This window comes from Camelus bactrianus, chromosome 3, assembly GCF_048773025.1.
Source record: "Camelus bactrianus isolate YW-2024 breed Bactrian camel chromosome 3, ASM4877302v1, whole genome shotgun sequence".
Taxonomy (NCBI): domain Eukaryota; kingdom Metazoa; phylum Chordata; class Mammalia; order Artiodactyla; family Camelidae; genus Camelus; species Camelus bactrianus.
Window position 1 is genome coordinate 45,724,524 of NC_133541.1, and position 23,629 is coordinate 45,748,152.

General features: G+C 33.2%; 1 protein-coding gene across 10 annotated transcripts in view; it reads left to right on the plus strand.

Moving 5' to 3' along the window:
- Window positions 1–22,734, plus strand: part of ERBIN (erbb2 interacting protein) — a 101,274-nt gene extending 78,540 nt beyond the window's left edge. For 2 of the 10 annotated variants that reach the window (XM_010949358.3, XM_045512402.2), the window contains exons 19-27: window positions 2,759–2,873; window positions 4,843–5,026; window positions 6,802–8,350; window positions 12,501–12,644; window positions 15,145–15,264; window positions 16,798–17,007; window positions 18,098–18,190; window positions 18,677–18,751; window positions 19,548–22,734. In XM_010949358.3, coding sequence (XP_010947660.1) covers window positions 2,759–2,873; window positions 4,843–5,026; window positions 6,802–8,350; window positions 12,501–12,644; window positions 15,145–15,264; window positions 16,798–17,007; window positions 18,098–18,190; window positions 18,677–18,751; window positions 19,548–19,655 — 2,598 coding nt within the window. In that variant the 3' untranslated portion in view covers window positions 19,656–22,734. The remainder of the gene's footprint in view (window positions 1–2,758; window positions 2,874–4,842; window positions 5,027–6,801; window positions 8,351–12,500; window positions 12,645–15,144; window positions 15,265–16,797; window positions 17,008–18,097; window positions 18,191–18,676; window positions 18,752–19,547) is intronic. The other 8 variants (XM_010949361.3, XM_045512404.2, XM_074359096.1 and 5 more) reach the window with 7 other exon arrangements.
- Window positions 22,735–23,629: the final 895 nt, after the last annotated feature.

Consider the following 23,629-nt stretch of genomic DNA (forward strand, 5'->3'; position numbering starts at 1 on the left):
AGTCTATGAAAAAGTTATTAGGATTGTCCCAGTGAACTTACTAACACTCCTTTAGTGTAATTTCTGTTGTAAGGCCCTGCATTTGGAGCTATGGTGGCAGAATGGATAAATGAATGTATAGAATATAATCAAGGTTAGAGTGTGCTAAGTATGTAAGAAGGTACTAAGAAAAGCATTAGGTGCTACAGCAATTTAGAAAAGAGATATTTTCTGGCTACAAAGAACTAAGGATGCTTTAAGGTGAAGGAGGCATTTTACCTGTGTTTTGAAATGTTTGTATTAGTAGAAGTTGGAGAACTTAATGAAATAATGAGAAATGATGAGAGCCAAAGAATAGGATTTAGAAAATATGGAAAAGAGTACATTCACTTTGACTGAATATGTCAGGGGTGATAGTATATGAAATAAAATTAGTAGAGTAGATTCTGAATTCTACTAATTCTAATGAAATTAGTAGATCCTGATTCTGAAGCCCTTAAAAGCTATGGTAAGACATTTGGACTTAATGTTCTATACTATATCATTTAGGGAGCCACTGAAAACGTTGTAGCTGAGCATTACTTGTGATAGAGCTATGTATTAGAGTTATCTAGCAACAGCAGCTGAATTCTCCAACTTTGAGGGCTTTTGAATAACAATAGTAGAAATCGTGGACTAGAAGTTAGTTGCAAGAAAATTACAGATACTAGATGTGACTGTCCTTGACTATAAGGAATAGAGAAGAGGGAACAATTACATAACTATGCCTGAATAGGATGATGATGCCATTAACAGAAATAGTGGTATTAAGAGAACAGACAGGCTTGGAAGGACAAATTTGTTTTTAGATATGTGGAGTTTGAACACTTGATAAAGACCATCAGATAGACTCATTCAATAAATAGTTGGAAATATGGATCGTTAGCTCAAAAGATAAAGCAAAGCTAGCTTATAAATTGGAGAATTTTCTACATTAAACATAATCATGGAGAAAGGAAAAAAATATGAACCAACTGCAGAAGATTAATTGACATGAGCAAGGAAACAGAAAAGTGGGAGGAGATTTAGGAGACTAAAGTTCCAAGAAGCCCAGGTATAATACAGCTTCACAAAGGAGAAAATTTGGTCAGCAGTTTAAATGCTGCAGATATATCAACGATTAAGATAGACCATTTTGCCCCTCTTCGTTCCGGTCATCCATTCATTCTGTCAGTCAAGTCTTGTTAATTGCAAATTTTCTGTCTGATTCTTTTTTTTTCTTTACTGGCTATCACTGCCACTGCCTAAGGACAGGTGGAGTCTTTTTTCTTCAGAACTGTTGCATAGCTAGATTGCTTTCCAGCAGTCTCTTTCTCTTTCTGTACATTTTTAATACCCGAGTTACATTTTAAAAGTTAATCCCATCTTGTGAGTTCCTGGCTTGGCAACTTTCAGGCCAACACATGAGCTCGTACCCAGAGCATAACCTTTTACCCTGCAATCCAGTCTACCTTTTCTCTCTCTCCTGCCTCTTTTATCCCTAGTTCCAGCTGCATGAAGCTGACTTGCCATACCTTATTTCCATGTTTTCCTCTACTCAGAATGTCATTTCCCTCTTAACTCACGTTTGAAGACTAAACCCCATTTACATTCTTTCCCTCATCTACTAGTTAACAGTCTAACTCTTCTGTAACACAATCTTGAACAGGGTTGGCACACTCTGGCCTGTGGCCCAAATCTGGCCCACTGCCTATTTTTGTATGGCTTACAAGCTGAGAACAGCTTTTACATTATTAAGTGGTTGAATAAAAGTCAAAAGAAAAAGTGTATTATGTGAAATGTGAAAAATTAGATGAAATCCAGCTTTACTGGCACACAGCCATAGTAATTTGTTTACATATTGTCTCTGGCTACTTGTATACACAGTAGCAGAATTGGTTGGTTGAAACAGAGGGTGTCTGACTCGCAAAGTGTTAAAATATTTACTGTCTAATATTCTAACTGAGATAGTTTTCTGACTCCAAACCACATATTTATTATGGCAGATAAAGCACGTAGAAGTCTTAGTACTTTTAATAGAACACCTTTTTAAGACCTTTTATTTATTTTCATCATATTAACTGGGAATAATTTAACCTATAGAAGATCTGATATTAATATACAATATATACAGTGTTAAAATTTTTCTGTTAACACTTGTTGACCATGGGGTCTTTTTTCTTCTTCTGTCTAATAGCACTCAATGGTAGATAACCCAAGACAATTGCCAAATTATCAGAGAAAAAAAATCATGTAGAATAATTTTAAAAATTCTGTCTTCAGATTGGGCAAAAATTGACATTATTTCATTTGGTGGAAGAACGCCTCAGTCCTTGTGATTCCTTGGAACCCAGAGATCCTTGAGGAAATAAGTTTGAGAATTAGGAATAGACTTTTTGTTAGAGTACCTTTGCTAAACTGAGTTTTTCAATGAGCAGGGATTATGTTTTGTTCATTTCTGTTTCTCTGACATTTGACATAGTACCAGGCACATACTGATCATTAATACAGTTGAATTAAGGACCGCCACAGAAAATTATACCTTAGGTACTTCGGCGTACTGTTAATAATTTCCATAGTTTTACTCCAGTGTCTTGAAAATTTTAAATCACGTGCTAGTTTTAGTCACTATTACTGTAATAAAGGTTTTATATGTGTTCTAAGTATTCTTTTCTCTTTGAAATTCTTGGGACTTAATATTTATTCACTTAAACCAAAATTTATTTTTATAAATATTGTCTTTCTTTTTTCTTTAAATTAGGAATCTGAAGAACTGTCTTCTGATGAAGAGATGAAAATGGCAGAGATGCGGCCACCATTAATTGAAAGTTCTATTAACCAACCCAAAGTGGTAGCACTTAGTAATAACAAAAAAGGTTAGATTTAAAGGAAAGCACTAAGAATAGAAATAACCTGAATAAAATTTAGTAATTTTTTAGAATAAATTTCATTAAATGTCGTCATGTTATTTAAAACACTTTTTAGTAATAATTTTTAAAACATGCCTTTCTAAAAGATCTATTCCTTATTGCTTGTGTTTTTAAAGAAAAATCTTGGTGGATCTTTTCTCTTTCCTCGTTCATGCAAGTTTACTTATGAGGCATGGACTTTATAGGCAAATCAGCCTAGATTATGATTCTGTCTCTCCACTTGTTTGCTGTATGATCTTTGAGCTACTTAATTTTATCCATGTGTGTAGGTCTAGTTAGACATGCAGTGAGGCTATTGCAGGATTTTGTGAATACTAAATGTATTGGATTGTTCAGTGTATTCAGATCTAGCACAGTACCTGATGTATTGCAGATGCTTGTTGTTTTATCTATCCCAGAACTTTTTTTTTAACACACCTCCCCCATCCCAGCCACTCGTACCATAGAATCTCAGACTCTTAGAAATGAAAGAAAACTTGAAGAGTATCAATCACTTCCCTTTATCCTTCCCTCAGTCCTTCCCACCAAATGCCTGAACATATCTACATTATCTCCACCAGAGATTTATCTATCCTTTGCCTTTATGGCATTAATGAAACTTACTGTCAAGTTGGCCTTTAAAGGATAGCTTGGAGTTTCATAAGAATAATGGTAGTGATATTTTTTGAGTACTTCCTAATTGTTACTTACTAAGAGTTTACATGTTATTATCTAATTGTCACAATTGTCCCATGATAAGGAGGTAGAAGAAGAGGGATATATCTAGGAAAGAACTTAAGTGCTATATTAACAGTATTTTAAGCATGCAGAATCCAAGGTAGGAGAAGGTATAGCTCAGTGGTAGAATGTGTGCTTAGTATGCTCAAGGTCCTGGGTTCAATTCCCCAGTACCTCCATTAAAATAAATAAAAAATAAATAAACCTAATTACCTCCCCCAAAAACAAAACAAACAAAAAATGAATTTAAAGAAAAGAATTCAGAATCCAAGACCCAAATACCTTAAAGTTGAAGTTACAGAGCCCCAGGAGCTACTGTTTTCAACTGTGTAGCACAGTTGTGTCAGTTGTGTAGACACAATCGACTACTTCAACTGAGATATTTGGAACAGCAAAAATATCCTTGATTCATAGAATCTCCTTTGACTGTGTCTATATGTAGTATTCCTATGATTTGGCTAGAATTGAGTTAAAAATAGCTTTTAGTGTGGTAAAGATTTTAAGTTACTATCTTTTTATCAGTACTTAAAAAATAGTACTTTTTATACTACCTACCTATAATGGAATATGAGTATTGTCTATTTCTGTTTTTTCAGTTATTATGAAACCATCTAACGTATCGAGAGTTCACTCAGTTCACTATTTACATACATTCTTTGAAATGACTTAAAAACTAAAGAGAATTGACTTTGTGAAAATTTCTTGAATTGTTTGGTGTTTGTTTTTTGATTGACTGCACTGCTCATTTTGATTGTCAGAATAGATGAAAATGATTCCATGCATGTATGAAATAATTTCTACCCCAGATAAGTTTACCAACGCTGTGAACTGTACTATGACTTTTTAAAACTGTAAATGTGTGGAAAAGCATATTTTCTAAAACTAACTGATGACCTTATAAAACAATGTGTGGAATCATCTTAAAACTAAACAAATTCTGAGTACCTCTCACATTGGTCATATTTTTAAAAAACGAGGTATCACTAAAAAAAAAAAATAACAGCAAAAGGTATCACTTTTAAAATTTTTTAATCTTTGTATGTCTTAGAATTGAATTTTGAGAGGTGCACCTCTGGTTATCTTATTATCCTTATAATTCTTTACCTTCTATATTGAACCAGGACAGTATAAAATGCCATTCGTCATCACTGGGAATTCTTCGTGGCTTTATCAAAGCTAAGGTTTTTTTTTGTTTCAGATGATACAAAGGATACAGATTCTTTATCAGATGAAGTTACACATAATAGCAATCAGAATAACAGCAACTGTTCTTCTCCATCTCGGATGTCTGATTCAGTTTCTCTAAATACTGATAGCAGTCAAGATACCTCACTGTGCTCTCCAGTGAAACAAACTCATATTGGTATTAATTCCAAAATCAGGTTTGTGAACATCTTAACAAAACAGTTTATTTGTATAATAAATAAAGATGGTAAGGCAAATAAATAAATAGGACTAAAACATAAAAGATTCCACAAATTAATATACAAATGATTCAGGTACTATATGATTTCTTCCCCATTTTACTGCTAATTATTTAGCTTTTATACATTTCCATTTTAAATTAGTCTTTTAAATGAGGGAGAAAAGATTTAAAATCTACTCAATTCTCTTCATTAAAAGATTGAACAGTTTTATAATATTTCTGGTCATTACCGCATAAACAGCCTGTTTGGAATGATTCAAGTTGAAGTGGGTATTTTTAGAGTTAGAAATGCAGTCACTTTGGGGGATACCATTAAAGGGTTCAGTCAGATATTTCTGTGTAGTGCCGTGTCTTTGGCTTAGACTTTAATTTGTAGGTCAAACTCTCTGAAACAAGATTTACTTCCTGTAGGCTTGAATTTGGCTGAGGTTTAAAACAATTTTATCATATGGCTCTCAAGAAATTTTGTTATCAAAGTTACACTATTACCATTTGACCTTGATGTTAATTTATCAGCTAGAGTGCTTGAAAGAAAGATCTGGGTTACTACTGAACCCAAGTTTATTGTATGAATATTGTTAACTATTTTTTAGAGTTAAATTGTTCTTAAATTCCAGGCATATTTCAGGCAGGTTTTTCTGTGTGTTGATTTGCATTGCTTTAAAAGGAAGATGAATTTTATGTCTTAAAATAAGCTTAACTATTATGTGGTTGTAGTTATAACTAATCATTTATATCCTCTGAATTTGAAGCTGAGATCCAGTGTGGTAAAATATTAATTTTATAACCCCTTAGATATTAAGACAGTGATTGATTTGTTGAGTAATAAAATTTTACTGATACTGTAGGGAAATAGTTTAGTACTTTTTAAATCATGGTTTTTTGTAATGAAATAAAAGCTAAGAAAGGGATATAGCCATACCTTTTTTTGGTGTATTTCTAATAATATTATCTGTTACCTAATGGGAAGATCAGTATTAAAGATTATTTGTTGAAACGTAACTTGAATATTTACACAAGAGGACACAAATATGTTTTCATATCACATAGTAGAAATATTTCTTCTAATTTTGGAATGCTGCATTTATAAATATTTGCCAAATACAATGTAGTCAAATAGAATGATTACATTCAGCTTCTTTTTTGATCTTCATATTTTGTAGGTCTTTGAGCGATTGTTTAGTTCTTTGTATAATTTCCTTATATATATATATGTTTGAATGTAATAATATGTACTTAGTTAACATGATTAATTCTGATTAATAATGTAAGGTTTTGGAATTATTTATATAATATCCCATGCTCTTTACTCAAGTGCTCAGCTTACTGGCTTTTCTTTCATATATCTGCCCATCTTTCAAGGATTTCACGTTTTAGTGCATTAATGAAAAGAGGCAGCAATGGAAGAGAATTATTTCATTACATAATCTCGTGTTTTTCATTGTTTAGCCCTATTTAATTGTGATAAAGTGGTTGATACTGATGAAAATTTATCTATAAATTTTAATTAGCATGTTTAACTTGTCTCCACTTAATATAAATATATATTATTTGACTCTTACAATATTTTTAAAAATTACAAGCTTGATAATAAATAAATGCCTTTTATCTGTGAGTCCCATCAACACTTATCTTTGTATACCTACACACGAGCTAATGAGCTAATAATGTTCCACATTACTAAGAAAACTGGGGTTTATGATGTTTGTGATAAAATTATCTTTGTTTTAGGCAAGAAGATGAAAATTTTAACAGCCTTTTACAAAATGGAGATATTTTAAATCATTCAACAGAGGAAAACTTCAAGGTTCCCGATAAAAAAGATTTTAACTTACCTGAATATGATTTGAATATTGAAGAGCGATTAGTTCTTATTGAGAAAGGTGTTGACTCAACAGCCACATCTGATGAATCTCACAAGTTAGATCATATCAATATGAATCTTAATAAGCTTGTAAATGATGATACATTTCAACCAGAGATAGCAGAAAGATCAAAGACACAGGATATAGTTCTTGGAACATGCTTTTTAAGCAACAGTGCTAAAGGAGAAGCCAAGCACTTGGAAAATGGAAATAAGTACCCTAATCTTGAATGCATAAATAAGGTGAATGGACATTCTGAGGAAACTCCACAGTCTCCTAGGAGGACTGAACCACATGATCCCAATTCTTCTGTTGATATGGGTCTTTCCAAGAGCACTGAAGATCTCTCCCCTCAGAGAAGTGGGCCGATTGGATCGGTTGTGAAATCTCATAGCATAACTAATATGGAGACTGGAGGGCTAAAAATCTATGACATTCTTAGTGATAATGGACCTCAGCAGCCAAGTGCAACAGGTAAAGTAGCATCTACTATTGATGGAAAAAATATAGTTAGGAGCAAGTCAGCTACGCTTTTGTGTGATCAACCATTGCAGGTATTTACTGGTTCTTCTTCATCTTCTGATTTAATGTCAGGTACAAAGGCAATTTTCAAGTTTGATTCAAATCATAATCCTGAAGAGCCAAATATAATAAGAGGCCCCACAACAAGTGGCCCACAGTCTGCACCTCAAATATATGGTCCTCCACAATATAATATCCAGTACAGTAGCAGTGCTGCGGTTAAGGACACTTTGTGGCACTCCAAACAAAACCCCCAAATGGATCATGTCAGTTTTCCTCCTCAGCGCCTTCCTAGATCAGAGAGTACAGAAAATCACAGTTATGCTAAACATTCTGCCAATATGAATTTCTCTAATCATAACAACGTCCGAGCTAATACTGGATACCATTTACATCAGAGACTTGGTCCAGGAAGACATGGGGAAATGTGGGCCATCTCACCAAATGACCGACACATTCCTGGAGCAACTCGAACTACGATTCAGCGACAAAGTAGTGTGTCCTCCACAGCCTCTGTCAATCTTGGTGATCCAGGTCCCACGAGGAGGGCTCAAATTCCTGAAGGAGATTATTTATCATACAGAGAGTTACATTCAGTGGGAAGAACTCCTCCAATGATGTCAGGATCACAGCGACCTCTTTCTGCACGAACATACAGCATTGATGGTCCAAATGCATCGAGACCTCAGAGTGCTCGACCCTCTGTTAGTGAAATACCAGAGAGAACTATGTCAGTTAGTGATTTCAATTATTCACGGACTAGTCCTTCAAAAAGACCAAATGCAAGGGTTGGTTCTGAGCATTCATTGTTAGATCCTCCAGGAAAAAGTAAAGTTCCCCATGATTGGCGAGAACAAGTTCTACGACACATTGAGGCCAAAAAATTAGAAAAGGTAATTAAACATGAATTTTTCATTCTCTTTATGAATTTACTAATTTTCTTTTAAAAAATTTGATACTTTGTTTTTTAAACAAGGTGAAACAAAATACTCCAATTACGGAATATATGCTTATATTCTAGAATTTTTCCCTTGGGTGAGAATAGAGGTCCAAGTTTAGACTTACCCAGATGAGATGATGATATAAACTTCTTTCTTTCACTTACTCCTTAGTGTTTTCTGATGGGCTTACATTCATTTTACATATTTATGTGTGTGTCTCCTTTAGATTGTGCCACAAATACTACAGTTAATACATGTATATACATGTTTATCTCTTAGTATTTTGACCACCTTCCCCTCATGTATTAATAATTGATTATGTAAATATGTGTACAAAAAGAACAATTTACTATATAGTTAACAGAATAACCAGAAATGTATTGTAAATGTTTATCTTTTACCTAAAAGATTTTTTTCCCAGTTCGTGTTATATGACTAACGCTGTCACTGACTGAGATGACTTCTGGCATGGCATTCACTCTTGACTTTCCTAAATTGCGTTTCTGACCTGTTTGAACTGAGGTGTCTGTGGCTCTAGCGTATGTAGTTTGGAAGTCATTGGTAAAATAACTTACGTTTGTGTTCAGCTTATAACTTTATGCATAGATACTCATTTTTAGAAATAGTTAAATAATTTTTTTAAATTATTCTATAAAACTGATATGTTAGTGCCACAGTTCTGTGGCCCAAGTGTATCAGGCATATTCTTTAAGGTTTGGCTTCATATTTCTTAGTGTATTTTACCTTAAGAATTATCTTAACTTTGTTTATTGAATATAAGACTTTTTAAAAACAGCTGACTATATACAGTCTCAATTGATCGTTATTTTTTTTTAATTCCTTTAGTCCAATTTTTCAGAAATCAGTGCCTAAAAGATGAATAATACCTTCTATCAGTTCACATTGAACCTCTGTAATTGTTAGCTCTTTAAATAGCTGATCCTCTGTAGCATTAGGTGACTTCATTCTCATCTATCCATTTTGTTTCAACAGTAACTCTGTACATACTGTTGAGGTTCTTTGAACTGTGTGCTTTAAGGAATTCGGAAGGTTCTTAAGCAAAGGAGTAACATGGATGTTTTGTAAATAAATTTCTGGCAATGGTGTGGAACTGGATTTGAGGAGGAAAAGGCTGTGGTTAAGTTGGTTGAGTTATGAGGCTGTCTAATGGTCCAGAGAACAAAATGGAATGAGAAATGTTTCAGTGGAATTGAGACAGAGGAACAAATTTGAGAGGCATTTCTGAAATAGACTTTATAAAAGTTTACTTCTAATTAGAGTATTCCTATAATCATTCATTGAGTGAAAGGTATTAAGCTTGAGATTGGTGCCTTGAATAACTGGTTGTTAGGAATGCCATTAACTGGATTTTGAGGAGGAATAATGGATTTGGACAAAGAGATGAGTTTGGTTATCATATTACTAGTTGACATCCCAGATGACTATTCTCCCACTGCTTTCTTGTCTGACAGAGATAGGCCTGGACTTCAGTAAATAGGAAGCAAGTAGCAGCCATCTCATTGTTCATTGTACTGCTCTGCTTTTTATGTTTAGAAATTTGCCACACAATTGATTGGAGGGTACATGAAAGCAGTTACCCAGTTGTGCCCACTGGTAATTTAGAGGTGAAAATTAATTCAGTAAAAGTAGGAAAAGCCTTGTTGAGGATACAGGGCAACATGATTTAGACTCCAAACTTGAAAGCATTGGTTGAAAATGGTGGAGGGTGATGGAAGATCTTTATTTGCTCCTCTGCATTTCCTCCACTCTCCTCTAAACCTAATTCTAATGGCATGGTAGACATTTGAAAAACTTCCTCAGGGGATTTCACAAAACCTGTCCTATGTCTAGAAAAAAAGTTACTACTTTGCCTAGCTGAGAGTTTAGTAGTAATACAGGAAGAGATAAGTTATTGAAGCTTACTTGGTTTTTTAACCTTGTGGTAGTAACCCCTCTTTCCCAACCCTCTAATAAGCTGTACCTAGAACACAAACATAAAATAGAGCTCACCTCAGAACTCTAAAGACTTACTGGATAGCTCAAGTGGTAGAGCACATACTTAGCATGCACAAGGTCCTGGGTTCAATCCCCAGTACCTCCATTATATATAATATGTGTGTGTGTGTGTATGTGTGTATATACACACACACATACACACACACACACACACACACACACACACACACACACACACACACACACACACAAACTCAATTACCTCTCCACCCCGCCCCAAAACAGAACTCTCAAGACTTATTTAATTAAACTAATCAGCAAACATTGAAAGAATAAAAATTTATTTCAAAATTGAGTTCTTAGAATATCAGCATTTGCTAATATTCCTTACTGAAAACTTAGGGAGCACTCAGCCATGTTCCATAATACTGCTCTTATACAGCTATTAGCATGTAATGAACAACAGTGCCCAAGACATATGCCCAGCACTTAATTGAGCTTTGTACAGTGTTGTTGTGTTGTGACAGGGTGCAGTTTTATGTGGATGTCTGTGTACAAGCCTGAACTCAAATTCAGACCTGTTTCTGAGCTTCAGCCTTCTTTCTCAGAGGAATGTTTACAAAAATCGCATATATTTTTCAAAGATGACAGAGAAAGCTTTGTTCCAGGATTGACATATCATTAAAAAAGGGTCAGTCAGACCACTCAAGTTCACATGTTAAAACTGTATAACACATGAGTGTGTGTTATTTATATGTTTCTGGGTGTGTGTGATTACGTGTATAATTTACTTTTACATTCTAATCAAATTTTGTGGAACCTCTGAATTGCCTTTGCCAAATTCTTATACTTTGTGAAGTGGTTTAAGGAAGTACAGGCCTGGCCTATTTAACTTAGCTTTTTCTTTAGTCGTTACTTTAGAATCCACAAAATAACTATAAGTGTACATTGTAATTTTACAGATCCTTTTCATTCTAGAATGTCATTAATATTTCTTGGTGTTAGAGATCAACTTCATAATCTGGATAAAGTATATATTTCCTAAGAATAACATAGAAATAATTGTTTTGGCATTTCGGTATTTCTTAATAACAAGCCATGACCAAAATATTGTTTCTCTCAGTTTGACCCTCAGACCTGCAGACCCTCAATGTTCAGGGACATGACTAAAACCCACATGGAAGAAGAGCAGTTAACTGAATAAACAAGCAGGAACAATGATAATCAGGCAGTGCGTTTATTGGAGTACATTTTTCAGGCATCTCTGAAATTAGCTATTAGGCTTTTATGTAAAATCAATCTGTGGAAGGATTCTGTCAGTGGTTCTTCAAGTTTAAGCAGTAAAGCCACCATTAACTTCTAAAATATAATACCTGTATTTGAACGAGAAAAAATTTTTACATGTACATTTTCTAGTTTTTTTTTTCCCCTGGTAATTGTGGAGCAGTAGGAGCCTTTTAAATGTTATATCCTAAAACTCTTCGTGTATGTGAACATTTTCTCTAATGTAAGACAGTTTTCAAAATGTGGAAGAAAATTTTTATCAAAAATTGCAGTAGCCAAGAGCCAGGTTTTGTTTTGTTTTGTTTTGTTTTGTTTTGTTTTTTTGAGCCAGGTATTTTTTTGCAAATATACTTTTGTGCTATATTGTGTGTTTAAACTCTTCATTTAATATGACAGAATTAATTTCTGTTAAATGAAGCAGACTCTCCAGAAACCCATTTTGACTAATAACTGGTTGTTGGTAAAATCTCTTTATAAAGAAATTAGTTTGTGCTTTGTGTATAACTGTATACATACAAATACATTAGTTCCTATTTTCTGGCAAACTTCTAGTAAGATATATGAGGAATAAAAGAAATAATGGCAATATAAAAGCAGCTATATGTTTGTACTTTCTTATTTGGTGTTTAAACAGGTGATTGGTTGGGTTTACATGTAATTGGTGTGTGTATATGTATGTTGTCATGTAAATAAATATATGGTAAATAGTGCCAATTTCTCTCAGTGGCACTGGAAATTCTGTGTTGCATGCTATTTCTGTGTGGTATTGGGGTTACTTTTATACATGTCTATGTATATAACTTGTCTTGTGAATTTTGCATGCTGCACTAATCTCTGTTAAATCTATCCCCTCTTTATTCAGAGCATGCTGTCAAGGTCCTTTAATTCCAATTTTACTGCTGTAAGCAGCTTTCACTATGGCAGCTCTAGGGATCTGCATGGCAGCCAAGGCAGTGTTGCCTTGAGTGTTGCAGACGGAAGAGGTTCTGGTGGGCACATATTTCGAGTGAGTACCTGTAGTAGACCAGTACTTTTAGTAAGAGTGAAAAAAAAAAACCCCAAAAACAAAACCCCACATTTTAATGTTTTAACTGTTCTAGAGAATACATTTTTACTGTGGGTTAAAAATCTTGATTACCTCCCAGTTCTTCCATGGCTTAGTTCTGAAACTTTCTGCAAAGCTGATTTAGGCTTTATCAAGTTTCTGTTGTCATAACTAGGGATGTAGTCAGAGCTCTTGCTTATGTAAAAAGGGGTGAGCAAGAGGAATAACCACCTGAGAGATTTTTTTAAAAATTATTTTTCTTGTCAGTGTTTTCCCTTAATTAAAGTAGTTTGCCCTCACTAACTCAAGGTTATAAGGCTATGCCATGCCGTAGTACACAGAGGGGTTGTGGGAAAGAATAATTTTCACTTTAGTGATTGAGAATTGGCGTATTAAATACCTGGAACTAAGTTTAATCACTATTTCCTGAAAATGATTAAATGTGAGCCTGGAGAAATTACAGTAAGTGCAGTGAAAAGGCAAAAATCCTTTATTACCCACAATTCAGCATAATCATCAGTAGGGAAGAAGAAAGGTTAATTTTTTTAATGAAAGTTAAGGGTACGGGATATGGACAGGGAAGGAGGAAGAACAGAATAATTCTGCAAGACTGTTTTACTATTTTTCTTTCCACAAAACTTGAGGTGGTAGCATGGTCTCTAAATAAATATTTCCTCTGCCCCTTTCCTTTCGTGCTTTCTTCCCTTACATAACCTTATTATATCCTCTCCCCCATATTTTAATTTACATATTGACTCTGTTTACTTCTGGGTCCTTTGCTTTTTCCTGAGCATCCCTTTCCCTGTCACCCCCGATCCCTACTACTTTTTAATACATTCCTGGCTTTCACTCTGTTGTATTGTAGGATAGGAGCAGCCTCTTGGATTCCCTTTGCTCTGGCTGGGCCTCACCTGTCTTGCTCTGCCCTCTGTCACCTGCCACCACCTAGTTTCCATGTTATGTAATAGTGGCAGCAATCATTTCGTAACTTAGCTGTTTGAAACAGGAGTGGGGGTAAAAACCAGGGGCTTTTATTAACTCAGGGATAACCTTTATAGTCACCAGGAATAACTGTGTTTCCCAGTTCTTGAACAGTAATATTTTTTGCTTGTTATTCTTAAATTCAGAACCTTTGTTTCTGATGCGTTTCACTTTTTCATTTGTAATGGACTTGTGCATTTACAGACATAGTTGTACATTCAGGCTTGAGTTTAAACTTCAAGCTGTGAGCTAAGTTGATTATTATGCATTCTCAAAAACGGAGAAGGAAAATAAAATACTCATTGTGTAAACACCCAAATTAGATCAAACTACATCTAAAAACGCTAAGCCATGGTTTGAACTAGCAACAAACTGCACGTGATAGATCTGTTGCAGGTGTGGATTCTAAGACTAAATTATAAACCCTTAGATTTATGTATTTATGTATGTATCCTGTTGCATATCATAATGAAGTAGATCTCGGATTATTTTTCAACATGATGATCTTGTTTGCATAGCTATATTGCGAGCCATATTCAATTTTGAAAGTAACAATCGTGCTATTTATCACAATGTCTTTAGTTTTCTCAAATATACTTAGATGTGTTTAGAACTAAATTAAGATGAAAAATAGGCATCTTATTTCCCAACATATTTAAAAGATATATTCAGAGATAATGAGATATTGAGTCTGTTTTTTTCCTCTAAAGGTATCAGTGAGACAAACTATGATATAAAGATATAATTTGATCTTTAAAAATATGAACTCTAGTTAATTAAATTTAAAAGCATTTTACCAGACCAGTGCTTTTGAAAATATTGAGCTAATATTAGTATAATAGAATTAAGCTAAAGCTAGTTCTATAAGACCTTATGTTCATTGATATTGCTCATCATTAATGAGAAATTCTCGGGTGATAGTGTGCTGTTAAAAGAACAGCAGTTAATTTTTTTTACCAAAAAACTTTTTGTAGCGCTCAACAGGAGTATGTGTATTTTATTAGGACTCTTAACTTGGATTAATAACTAAATTTATTGTTCAAAATGTTAAAAGCTAGGTATTACTGTAAATAAAGCTAAAAGCATTATAAAGAAATAGCTTAATAGTATATTCATATATACTTTTCACACATTATAAGAACAAATTTTGCCATGCAACTTTGGAAAGCTGTTTAAGGTACTAATTTTTTTTTTTCAGTTTCATTGAGATATAATTGACATATTAGTCCAAGTTGTACATCATGATGGTTTGGTATATGTATATATTGCAAAGTGATTACCACAGTAGGTTTCATTAACATCCATCATAAAGGTACTAAATATTGATGGCAATTATGATGGTAATGTTTGATTTAGTTCTTCATCTTTCCATTATCTAGTAACATTTTCTCCTAGTCTCCTCGCAAGTGTCATCATCATTTTCCTTTCACATCTTAAAGATCATTATTTGTTTATTTTTTTATTTCCTCCTCATCTGAAGCATCCCCAGACATCCTGTCCAGGAGATCCTTGTCAAGATGATATATTCATTTCAGGACAGCAGAACTACTCGTCAGCTACACTTAGTCACAAAGATGTTCCTCCAGACAGCTTGATGAAAGTAGGTGCTCAGGAAATCAAGTAGTATCTGTGAGCTTACTGTGTTGTATCGCTTTTGACTAGAAGTATCATGTACGAAAATACTTTTTGAGGACTTTTCCCTCTTGAATACTAAGATTCTTTTTTAAATAATTGAGGAATATGAAATAAAATTTCACTCTGCTGTTCCTCAGTTATTCCATGATTTTTTTCCACACTGAAGAATCATTTTGTTATTTTTGGATTTCTATAGTATCACTTACTTATTTTGTCATGTGAATCAAAGGCTTTTTGGCATTCTTGATAGTGAAACTATTTGCGGAGTTAAATATGAACCTATCTTAAATTCTTCACTGGAGGATGTTTTATGATTACCAAAGACATTTAACATACTTTCAATGCAATTGGAAATTACCTTGAAAGACTTTTGTATGTGGTAGAATGATGGTTGTATTCTCATTACTTTTATAACTAAAGCATCACTCATTTAGAGTTTACTTTTTTTTGTCACCAATGCCAGATACATAGTTCTGTAGTATTCTCCTCAGCTGTTCTTTCTCTTAACTAAGCCCATATCTCTAGTACAACCAGATAAAATTGTGAAATACAGTTAGGTTATTATATAAACATTTACATTGTTCTTGAGAGTAGGAACCCAGCCATGTAAGTTTGTACGTATCTACTTATTTTACTCTTTTTCCACTATTTTTCTTTTAATTGAGCTCTGCTATTCAGTTTTGGGGGGGGTTTTTTGTTGTTTTTTTTAATATCCATTTTGTAGTTTGGGCTAACAGAATAAGGTATCATCACATTTCCGCAAAGGTGATGTTTAAGTCTAAAATTCAATCTCAAAAAATGAGAGGCTTTAAAGCAAAGATATAATCCTTTAACAACAACAAAATAATCTGGAGTTTTTTGTTTAGCTTGTGAAAAATAAAATAGAATGTCAAGGTTTAATTTTTGTGATTAACATTCTCTGGAAATATCTACAGAGTTTTAAAATTGCAAACTGATAAACACATACACATGCATGAGGAATAAATCAGTTTTCTCCTGCATTGATGGATTGGTTTTTTTTAACTCTAGAAAGGAAGGAATAAAGGAAGAAATTTGTACTCAGATTGTGAAAAAAATTCTACCCCAAAACTTGTTACTTTCATTCTGAAGAAAACCAGCGAGTGTGTGTGTGTGAGATATTAACTATAGTATGGGGAAAGATGACCTTTTAATGGGCTTAAATTTTAATTTAGCATACTATTTACCATTTGAACATTTGGTTATGGTTGCAGAAAAGCAAATAATTTAAAATACAGATATAACTTTCATTTGAAGACTTTAAAGAGTGACTCTACAGCAAGCACTCAGGTCTAGAATTAAGACATTAATACCGTTTTTTCTTTTAAAAGTGTAAAATTTAAAAAATAGTATACATGGCATGATATTGTGAGATTTAGAATGTTAAGCTCTAGTGCTTTTGTAATGCTCCAAGAAGAGCCAAATATTTGTAATAAGACATTATTGTTGGTCATTTTAAGACACTTCATGTTTTTCTTAGATGCCTTTGAGTAATGGACAGATGGGCCAGCCTCTCAGGCCTCAGGCAAATTATAGTCAGATACATCACCCCTTTCCTCAGGCATCTGTGGCAAGGCATCCCTCTAGAGAACAACTAATTGATTACTTGATGCTGAAAGTGGCCCACCAACCTCCATACACACAGCCCCACTGTTCTGCTAGACAAGGCCATGAACTGGCAAGGCAAGAGGTAAGAATAATCACAATATTTGACATACGAGACTAGCTTTTAATGTATTTTTTAGGTTATTTAATTTTACCAGTAAATCCATATAGAATTTTAACATAGTTTTTACCATTTTGTTTAATGGTCTTCTTTCATGTTAAGTTTATATGGTGATAAACTTTGACAATATGATTCCCCCATTCTGATAAATTGACATAGGATGTAGTATTTTGGGGGCATAATTTTTGTTCCCTAAGGTGGTTGTTTTTCTAAAACTGGTTGATGATACTCCAGTAATCAGACCTTCTTCAAGAATATACCTAGCAGACCATTAAACTTGAATGGTGTATTATAGTTCACTAATTGTTATGTGACACTCAGCTTTTGAAACTGGGCTATAGTCTCCAAACTGCTTTGAGAATTAAATCTTACACAATATTAAAAAGTCATCAGTCACATATTTATATACTTTGATAGTTTATTGATAAAATATTATTGGAATCATAGAGAACAAATGCTTCATTCTTTTTTTTGTTTTTCTGTCCTCTGAGGAAAAAGAAAATGATACATAACAAAAGTTTCATTCTTGCATCTTTTTCTGTAGCTTAGTTATAAAATGTAATACCAGTTGATTATTAATCCCAGCTCCCTTGAAGCATATAAACAGATTGAGGAAATGAGTTAATATCCAGCAACCACCCAGGGATCTTTTAGATGACTTATGAATCACGCAATAGTCAGAAATACTATGTAATCTAAGTGTTTCACAAATGGAAATTGATAATACAATACATGTTTTGTGTGTATGATCTATGTCATTCAAGTTCGTGATGTCCAGAAAATATGAAGTCAACATTAATTGGTTGCTTATCTTCATAAGATAGCAGTAGATTAATTTAGGAGCTGTGCTTTATAATCCCAGCTGTGCCTTTAACTTACTAACTCATTAACATAATATTTCATGTTGTAGTTTCATTTCATCTGCCCAAATATGTATTTTAGGTGAATTCTTACATATTTGTGTTTTCTTGAACTTAATTTACCGGTATTTAAATATGGATGTTATTGTAGCTTTTTCTGATACAGGAATAAGTTTATTTTCATATTAACTCAGATTCGAGTGAGAATTGAAAAGGATCCAGAGCTTGGATTCAGCATATCAGGAGGTGTTGGGGGAAGAGGAAACCCATTCAGACCTGATGATGATGTGAGTTTTGTTTATATATCCTTGAAATATCCATTAATTTTTATTTACTAATTTAATGCCTTTTATGCATAAGTAAAACTTTATAGATATTCCTATAAATCTAGACAGACATCGCCTTTTGATTTCCCACTATACTGGTTAGCTTTTTGTTTTGAAATGTGATCAGTTCGGATTGAGGAATACAAATTTAACCAAAAATTGTAAATGTTCATATTGTGAAGTGATTTTTAATTGTTATTACTTTCTTCACACCTTATATAAATAACTATTTATCACTTTAACAGAAATCACTATACTAAAGAAAGAAATTACCAGAAGCATAAATAACATAGCATTGTCACAATATTATTCTGAGAAGACAGGGAGAAAACTTGTACCACAATTCAAGTATTTGTATACTATAAAAAGAAAGACTACTCTTTCGTACTCTTTTATTTATGCATACTGCTTTCCATTACATAATTATCTTTTTTGTTGTTCTTAAAGGGTATATTTGTAACAAGAGTACAGCCTGAAGGACCAGCATCAAAATTATTGCAACCAGGTGACAAAATTATTCAGGTAACTAAAGATACATCTTTTTATTATTTTCTTTATTTTTCATTTTATAACATCTGCCCTCCTCATCAAGGAATTATTAAATGCCAGATTTGAAAGTAAGCATTTTATGAAGTTAACTTCAAATATTTGTGAATGAAAACAGTGGCATTTTTTACAGGCTGTTCTCTAGTGCTTTCAGAGTTTAAAACATTTCCCCGTTGTACCTTAGAAAGTCATACTGATATTTTTTAATACCTCTAAGCATTTTGCTGAAGTTCGGGAGTGGTGTAATAAGATGATGAAAGAATCTCCTTTGTGTGTTATGAGAATTTAAGGATTTAATTAATGAGAAGCACTTAGAACAATGTGTTTGGTGTATAGTAAAACCTCAATGAATGTCAAGCTTCAATGATAAGAAGTGTAGTGTTCTTAGTCTGGTGGCTCCTGGACAGTGGGAAGACTGGCCTTGACCTCTGCTACTCTTAACAGCGTGGAATCTCCACTGCACACTGGTTCATACACACACCACCGTGTCTGACCCTGTGTCTTAGACAATTGCTTCTTAATGTCAGCTTGCTATATAGGAATCATCTGAAAATGTGGGCAAGATACAGGTTCCTGGGTCCCACCTTCAGAGCTTTTATTTCCATAGACAGGGGTAAGGCTCAGGAATATAGATGTTGTTTTAAATTGCCAAAATGATTCTTTCTTTCTTCCAGGTTTGTGGACTACCTGGCAGAAATTTAAATGCACAAATGCAAATAAACTACCAGGAAATGTTTGGGGTTTTTTAAAGTAGTTTTCTTCTTTCTTCTAGGCTAATGGCTACAGTTTTATCAATATCGAACATGGACAAGCAGTGTCCTTGCTAAAAACTTTCCAGAACACAGTAGAACTCATCATTGTACGAGAGGTTTCCTCATAAGAACTGTGGACTGAAAAACGGGAGAGTCAGCAAGATTTATTGGAAGATACTTGTGGGGGAAATTAATATTTTGACTATTTTTATATATAAAGAAGAACTCAAATTATGTTCAAATTTGTACATTAATGAAATAATGGAACTTGTGGTTAGAGGGAAAGAACCACTGTACAGTGTATAGGGGATACTATGAATTCATACCATATAAATCTTCTCGTTAGGTTTTTAAACATAGCAGTCAAGGCTACAGAAACAAACGTATGTTGTTTTTGTATAGATTGTAGGTTTATTTTTGGATTTCCTACACATGGTTGAACTCTGTGCAAGGCTCTAGTTAGCCTTGGTTGTAGCCCAGAGACAGATGGCAGAGCTGTCTATCTCATAGCTTTTATGCCTTTGTTTTTATTCAACTGGTATTAATGTTTTTCTGCTGAAAACTACTTTTTTTTAATGTGGGCAAGAGATTTGAAGCGTTGGCTTTTGCTATGTGCATATTGAATTGAAGAGTGAGTAGGTGAAGGTGGTGCTGGTGGGTTCACTTTCCAAGGCCAGATTAAAACAGTTATTTCCTATAAAAATCTGGAAACAAAGAAATGGGGGGGGAATAAAAGCTCTTACTGTGGTATTATGGATAGAATAATGCAATAAAAATGTAATGTCTTTTTAAAGAAATAAAAACGACAATAATTTGCATTTTAGGAGCTCCACAGGATCTGTTCTTGTCATAGCCATTGACTATTACATTTGCTACTATGATTCAATTTTTAATTTTTTAGTCACAAGAAATTTTTAACTACTGTAGGTGCATATCCATGGATTTTCTTTTTCTTTCTTTTGTCCATGCATTTTCTGTGATATGGAAATTCCCTTTGATTTTTTTCGCAAATGGTGGTACTTACGGTCTGTTTTATAACTAGAACTCCATCTTAATCTTAATTTCTAATTTTTATTTTAAGCAACGAATGAAATTAAAATGGCCAGTTTTAGGATTGTGTTGCTATAACACAAAATGTAAGAAGTTTTAGGAAAGCCTCTTGATTTTGTTTGGCCTCACATGGCCTTGGTAAAGTAAAAGGAAACAGTACGCATGGAGCTAGGAAACCAAAGCAAGTTTGTGAAACTGGCACAGTGATAGAGAATTGCTGTGGAGAGTTGTAGAGCAAAGGGATGGGTCCTTGAGGCCTACCAGTGTGTAAAGGTGTTCGAATAAAGGGCTGTTCCTAGAGGTAACATTAAATGTGAACTCGACACTTCAGAGTCTTTAAAGGGTTTCTAAGTGTATCAGTGTAATAAGTGTTTTACCACCAACTGCCTTCGTTCCTTGTTAGTGTAACAAATATTTGATGGAGATTTATTAATTTTGTTTATTCAGACCATCAATTTTATTTGTTTTTGTTCTGTCTATGTAATCAAATAAAATTTGAGTAACATGCAATGGTAAGAATTAATGCATGGTTATTTGGACCAGAACAAAGTGCCATAGAAGACCAAGAACTGTTTTTAGTCGAGGCTAGTCTGGAGCCTTTCATTAGAGCAATATTCAGTTATTGCAATTCATTTTTAATTACTAAGAAATATAATTTTGGAATTTTTAGTCTGTTATGCTTTGTTTTTCAACCTTGTTTTAATTAAGACTTTTATAGGACTAGCAAAAACAGCAATCTGCGTTATTTTTGCAAAAGTGAGTTGGACTCGTTCGTTTCTTGCTAGTCAGAGTAAATAGGCAGTACTTTTAAAAAGATGTGAACTCAAAAATAGCACTTCTTTCAAGATGTTATCAATTGGTTATTGTACTGTATAGTTTTAATAATATTGATTGAAACCCTTTAACAACTCTTTGTAAATTTTAACTCATTTTAGTTGATTTTCAGTACTATTTACATAGGAATTGATTTTTATAGATATAGTAGATGAAATGTGCTGTATTTTGATAAAATTCATTTATTGTATGTGTGTTGTAATCTCTAAAAAAAGAATGACAAACAGTTCTTTAAGACAAGCCTTGGTGTTCCCTTTATTCATAGTTTATTTTAAAATATTAACTTTGACATTCTAAAATTATTCCCATCATTTTTTATTGGTTTTAATCAATTTTTCACAGTCACATTCTGCTTTTAGCAAGGAATATATCAAATACGTATAATTATGACATTTTCAAATTTCTTACCTTGAATCAGATACACAGACTATAATTTTGGAAAAGGAAATAAGCCACAAAGAACAATTGATTCATCAGTGATCTAACCTTTTAGTTAGTTGTCTGCATATTATAGTGAAATATTACAAGTAATGCAAGTGTTAAATGCACTAGTATTTTATTCTAGTTAAATAAATTTTTAACGTTCTCGTAACACATAAAGTCAAGTAAGAAAGTTTGCTACCAAGATGAGTAAAGTGACACATGATATAAAAAAACGAATAGCAAAATAGCTTTCTCATAAACTAATAGCCAGAGTTTTCATCTCAAATACTGGAAAATTAAAACTAAACAATAAGAACTCTTCATTAGAATTTTTGTTTTGGTAATGATAAAATTTTTAAATTTGAATAAAAGTAATAATTTAAATCTTTTGAGGAAATAGAAAAGACATTTTTAGTTTCTATATTACTGAGTAATTTGTAGTTAAGGCCCATACCGATGATTGACGTACTTATTCTGAATAACTATTATGTAGCAAACCATCAAAACCAAAACTGTCATATTTTTTAAGCCTTTAAAAATTATATGTCCAGTACAGAGTTGTTTACACAAACTAAAGTTTTAAGCTGATTCATTAAAGAATCATCAGTTTCTCTGAGTCCATGAAATTCTAAAACCCCCTACATATTTATTTTATAAATATTTTTCTGACCTCTTGTTAGACTTGAAGATGTGTATATACTTGAAAATTCTTTAAATACAAACATTGCCATGACCAGAGCTAAACTTTTTAAGTAATTGCTGTGCTTAAGAGAAAATCCATTTAGCAGCTATGTAATATTTTTATCAATCGGCATTTATAAAACATTCCAAATTTTTGTTATATATAATCTAGATTGTTTAAAGTAACAGCAAATAGGTAATAAACTAATGCTGTTTAAAGATGTGTGATTTGTTTTATGAAATTCAAGGTGAGAAGAATTGTCAAAGAAAGAAACAACTGTTTTCTTGGACCATTTATTCCCTTGTATTTCTGGGTATGGAGAAAGTGTAGGTTTACCTTAAATTAATGTTTTTTTTACTTCTGAAGGAAGCCATTAGGATAGAAATGTTTTTTAGTTCGAGATCAGTCAAGTATTTGAAAGGGTATTTTTTTCATTCTTTGTTGAAATTCTTATTAGTTTATCTGTTTGGTTTAATGTACAGTAAATAGATTTTTTATGAAAGATATTGAGATCAAAACTAAAATTTTGTTTCATCAAAAGCATTAATGAATACACATAATTGATGATGTACAAAGGAACAAGATACTACACTTGGTAACCTAGATTATATAAGCAGCCAGCTCAAACTTGTAGTTATTCTCCTTGTTACTAGCAGAAATCCAGAAAAGGTTGACCATCTTCTATCTACGGCTACCATTTCTTTACCTCTGCAGAATGTTTAAGCCCAGGAGTTAGCAAACACAGTCATTTACAGTTCGGGGAAATTCTTAAGAAAATGTTATTTTCCTATTAGGACTTAATGAAGCAATTTGCAAAATTAAAACATGTGGTCTCCAAAATGTACAGGCTTACCATCTAAGCACCTGAGAAGCCCATTCTAAACTGAAACCGTTTATGTTGGGAGGATATCTCAGTAGAATCTCCTCAGGTTTTTAGAGGACGATTAAGGTACTCCTACGCCTCTAGATAGAATTCTTAAGAAAGAGGCTGAAAAATGATCCTACTGTTATAATTCTTTTTCCAAATATAACACCTAGGGACAATTATGACTGGCCCATCTAACTTCTCAATCAGCCCTCAATCTAATTTCAGAATGAAATATGAGAAGTTCA